The following is a 4,540-nucleotide window of genomic DNA, read 5'->3' as shown; positions in this document are numbered from 1 at the left end:
AATTTTGCTGCCCCCAAAACCCCAGCCCCTTCCCCACAGGCAGCAGAGTGCAAAGCCCACTCCCACAGGGCCCGGGGAACTCCTCTGATGGGGGAGGTGGTAGGAACTCAGGTCCCAGGGCCAACTGCAAAACCCTTTGAGCCGCTACATGAAAACAAAACCACTCTCCTCTGTCTGAAGTTTAATGATTCTGACAGAGTTTTACCAAGGGGAGGAGAGAGGCGAAGCAATGGAGGGAAAGGACATTGTTCCAAGCAAGGTCAGGTAAAAGCTTTCCTCCCACAGAGACGCTCCTAAAATTGCAGGCTTCTGGCCCAGCTCTACCTTGCTTGGCTCTGCTCAAGGCATCAGCCTCTTGGGTTGCTTCCAAAGGAGCAGAGAGACACCACGCTCGCTCCACCTCAGGACCATCTTGCGTTGCAAGCCATACAGCTCCATTTCCCAGGTTATCCGGACGAAGGACAGACCGCTTCCCACAGCGCTTGTGTGATTGGATACCCCTGAAGGACATCTCACGCTCACCCGTGCTTCAGAGCAGCTGCTAGGTGGGATGAAGAGGGCTTGAGAGAAGAAGGGCAGGTGGGAGGTGGTGGTAACATTCACCTTTATTAGGTAACAGATGCTCACAAGCCCCGGAACAGGGTTTTCAGAGAGCAGATATGGTCCCTGGGGAACCTCCCCGCCACCAGTTGCGCCCCATTTCACAAAGCATCCCAACTCTGAATTCCATGCGGATAAATAGACTTTCTTCACGTAATCCATAAAACAATTTCCTCCCACCTCCAAACAAAAAAAAAAAGTTACAGTATATACACACACACAAACATACATATATAAAAAAAGGTTGTAGGGACAGATGGGCAGCAAATTTATGAACAGTGTAGAAAAAAAACGGGGCAAAGATCCCTGGCCCTGGAGGGGAGAGAAGAACCAGCAGCGTGCTCCGTAGATCGTGCCGTTAAGCTACCCAGGTTTCAGCCCAGCCCAGCCGGGGTCCCCTGCAGCCCACACCCCAGGACTCGGCCCACCCTTCATGACAAAGGGAAGCCTCAGCATCTCTGTTTTTTCCAGAAGTCTCACTTCCTTCTTTCCTAAAGCACAAAAATTCCCCTGCGTTGGACACAGATCTGGGGAAATGCGAAATAACTCGGAGGTTGCCATAGGAGTTTCTGTATTTTAGGAAAAACCCGTGACCGGGAAGACAGTGTGACAGCCACTTAGGAGGAAACAAGGTAGGAGGATGTGATCCATGCCCCAAAATAGGCTCACTGATAAGCTAGGAAACTCAGGACGGGCACCCAAAAAATCCCACCCAAACCCAAGAGCTGTCCTGCGCACTTAGGATACCTGCTCAAAGGAGACGTGACTGCCACCAGAGCGTCCCCTACACTGATCGAAGACACACAAGGGCAACCTCTCCTCTCTCAAAGGACAAGCTCCCTTCCGACTGCTGACACTGGAAAGCAAGGGACCCCCCCACCCCGCCTGCCAGTAGGGCAGGAAGCACAGGCTGCCAGCTACTCCCCAAAAAAGGGGGGGGGAGGGAGGGAAGCATCTTCTGGTCCCCACAGTTTGCAGCTCAGCTATAGCCCAGGGGCACTGGGAACAGGCTCTCCTGGGAGACGGGTTTCCCCTGACCCCGTTTTTCCATCTTGTTGAAGCCAGGCAACTCTAGGACTAGCACTACTTGTGTGCAATTCCTGCAGCACGCAAAATCCCCCTCCCAGATGCCAAAAGACCCCGTGCAAAGTGAGACAACAAGCCCCCATCTGTTTTCCCCTCATTTTGGAAGGAGTTCAAGCTCTCGTGCCCCTCTGCAAAAGCGGGATACATGTAGAAGCTTCTTGCAAAACAGCCCGGAGTTCTGATTTTGCAGGAGGAGTCGGGCTGCACGGGCCTGACTGGGACGGGAAAGGACTGGGCTGCTGCCTGCACAGCTCCCCCCCAAAAAAGGGGGGGGGAGGGAGGGAAGCATCTTCTGGTCCCCACACTTTTGTTTGCAGCTATAGCCCAGGGGCACTGGGAACAGGCTCTCCTGGGAGACGGGTTTCCCCTGACCCCGTTTTTCCATCTTGTTGAAGCCAGGCAACTCTAGGACTAGCACTACTTGTGTGCAATTCCTGCAGCACGCAAAATCCCCCTCCCAGATGCCAAAAGACCCCGTGCAAAGTGAGACAACAAGCCCCCATCTGTTTTCCCCTCATTTTGGAAGGAGTTCAAGCTCTCGTGCCCCTCTGCAAAAGCGGGATACATGTAGAAGCTTCTTGCAAAACAGCCCGGAGTTCTGATTTTGCAGGAGGAGTCGGGCTGCACGGGCCTGACTGGGACGGGAAAGGACTGGGCTGCTGCCTGCATCTAGGTGCTCCTCACTGCCAACGCAGAGCGCACACCGGCTACACACAGGGAGAAACAGTGATGCCCACCTGCCAAAGGCTGGTTTCCACATTTGCACATGCGAGGGGGCAACCGCTTTGCATTTCTTTGGAGAGGTGCAACAGGAAAGGCAGAGAGGGCAAATTGTTCCTTCCCCGTACCCAATCTGCAACTCCCCAACCTCCCCGTCTTGGAAAGTCACAGGCAGTTCAACACCTGCAAGTCAAACTGCTTTGAATAGCAACAGTAATGGAGCTGGGAGACTTGCACCCCAAACCAGAGCCTCCCAGTCCCTGCAGGAGCTCGGGGGCTGTTGAGTGGTTGGAGAAGGGAAGGAGAAACACCTGAAGACAGACCTGGAACAGGGAGCTGAGTAAAATAAAAAACTCGTTTCTAAAAATTGTTTCTAAAAATTGTTCCTGCATCAACAAAAAGGCACCAGAGAAGCATTCGCCCTTCACGATGGGCGCTGCACGTCCACCTCTGCTGCTACCCAGCACCAGAGGACCAGGGACCCCCTGGCCTTCTCAAAGGCTCTGCTCATTGTAGGCTGCCGCAAACCCAGCCCCCTGCCAAAAACCAGAGGGGCTATCGCAGGAAGGAAACGCATGAAGTGGAGAAGAAGGGAAATCTGCTGCATTGTTCCCTATGTTTTTGTAAAGCTGCAAAACACTCCTATAAAAAAACCTGTATAAAAATGGTAGAGAAATTCACCAGGCAGTACTGGCCCCAAGCACCTCTCTAAGTTGGGTCTAGGGGGGTTCAGTTTCCTGACACACAGCTCAAGGAAGCTGGTGCCTTCCCCCCACCCTCTCTCAGGAACAGCCCCAGACCCCAGCAGCCCCATGGGGCAAGGCTTGAGCAGATCCTCTGCCCTCCCCAAAGGTTTCTTTCCACAGAGGTGTTTGGGAAGGGAACAAGATGCCCCTCAGGACAGACACGGGATGTGCCACTTCTCTATGCCTTGAGCTTGTGGGCTTCTCCCCCCAGCAGGGACGGGGGCTCCGGATCAGGGCAGTGCTTCCCAACAGCCCCAGGCACAGTCCCAAAAACCACAACTAGGCAGATTTCTGCCGCAGCGCCTGAGAACAAGCAAGGGGGCTAATAAAGCTAAACCTGGGGCAAGTTAAAAACCAAAACAAAACCAAACCCCTCCCTCTCCCACCCCATCGCGATCCCACCAGCACAGCCCTAACCTAGTGCCTTTTTTTTTTTTTTTTTTTTTTTTTTTTTTTTTCTTTTTTTTAAGCTCCAGAAGGGAAGTCCAGGCTGACCACCGACGAGGGCTGTCTTTGCACGAGGCGGCCCCACACTGGCGTTAGGAGGCGGCGATGGCCGTGCCCCCACTCAGCTTGACGATCATCTGCTGGCAGTCGTTGCAGGAGCGCTTGTCCCCCACCTTCTCCAGGGTGCGGGCAGCCTCAGCCAGCAGGACCGCTCGCTGGCCCGGGGAGGAGAGGAAGGAGAGGGGGAGATGGCGGCAGGCCAACAGGATGGCCGTGGCTCGCTCCCTCTGGCCTGGCAGGGTGTCCAGTTCACCTGTGCGCAAATTGGAGAGAGAAAGCTGATGATGAAGCTACCTCCTCCATGATGAAACCCCGCTATGCAGCCCTCAACCAGCACCATTTAGCACAGGCACCCCTGGCTGGTGGCCCCTGGCTGTGCCAAGAGTGAGGGGCACCCTGCAGATCCCCAGGCAGCTGCTTTAGGCTGGCAGGGGAGAACAGTCTGAGCTGGAGTCAGGCAGGGACTGGCAATCCTGTCTTCTACAGAGATGGTCCCTTTTGCTTAACTTCCTAGGGCTCATCCCAGCACCGACACACACATCTGCCCATTTCCTTACACCCCCAAGGGATTTTATAACCAGCACCATGTCTCTCAGCTCCGCCCCCCCCCTTTAGGATTCCTGGCTTCTGCCTTTGCATGACTGCCCTGAACTCCAGCCTGCTGTTTTGTACGTGCATGGCTGCACCAAGGTAAATGTTTTCTAGCCTGTTCGCCCGGCACCTCCAGCCTAGAGCTGGCAGCTCAGGTTAGCAAGCTTGTAGAGAGCATGGAAGAAGCATCACCCTGAGCATAGTCTGACAGGAACTCGTTATCCTGAGCCTCAGACACGGGGAAGACACTGCAGCCTTGAGCTATGCCCCCTCCCAGCCCCACAGGCAGC

The 4,540-nt window shown here is 54.6% G+C and overlaps 2 protein-coding genes across 2 annotated transcripts in view; one reads left to right on the top strand and one right to left on the bottom strand.

The window, feature by feature from the left end:
* SHISA8 (shisa family member 8) overlaps positions 1-2,359 on the top strand; it is an 18,857-nt gene extending 16,498 nt beyond the window's left edge. Inside the window, exon 7 of the mRNA XM_035903199.1 lies at positions 2,297-2,359. Coding sequence (XP_035759092.1) covers positions 2,297-2,359 — 63 coding nt within the window. The remainder of the gene's footprint in view (positions 1-2,296) is intronic.
* A 1,249-nt stretch (positions 2,360-3,608) lies between these two features.
* SREBF2 (sterol regulatory element binding transcription factor 2) overlaps positions 3,609-4,540 on the bottom strand; it is a 20,304-nt gene continuing 19,372 nt past the window's right edge. Inside the window, 1 exon segment of the mRNA XM_035903198.1 lies at positions 3,609-3,912. Within this exon segment, the coding sequence (XP_035759091.1) occupies positions 3,692-3,912 (221 nt within the window). The 3' untranslated portion in view covers positions 3,609-3,691.

This window comes from Egretta garzetta, unplaced genomic scaffold (genome assembly GCF_000687185.1).
Source record: "Egretta garzetta isolate BGI_Z169 unplaced genomic scaffold, ASM68718v1 scaffold51, whole genome shotgun sequence".
Lineage (NCBI taxonomy): Eukaryota > Metazoa > Chordata > Aves > Pelecaniformes > Ardeidae > Egretta > Egretta garzetta.
The sequence above is the reverse complement of the archived record's forward strand: the minus strand, read 5'-3'. Positions and strand labels throughout refer to the sequence as shown.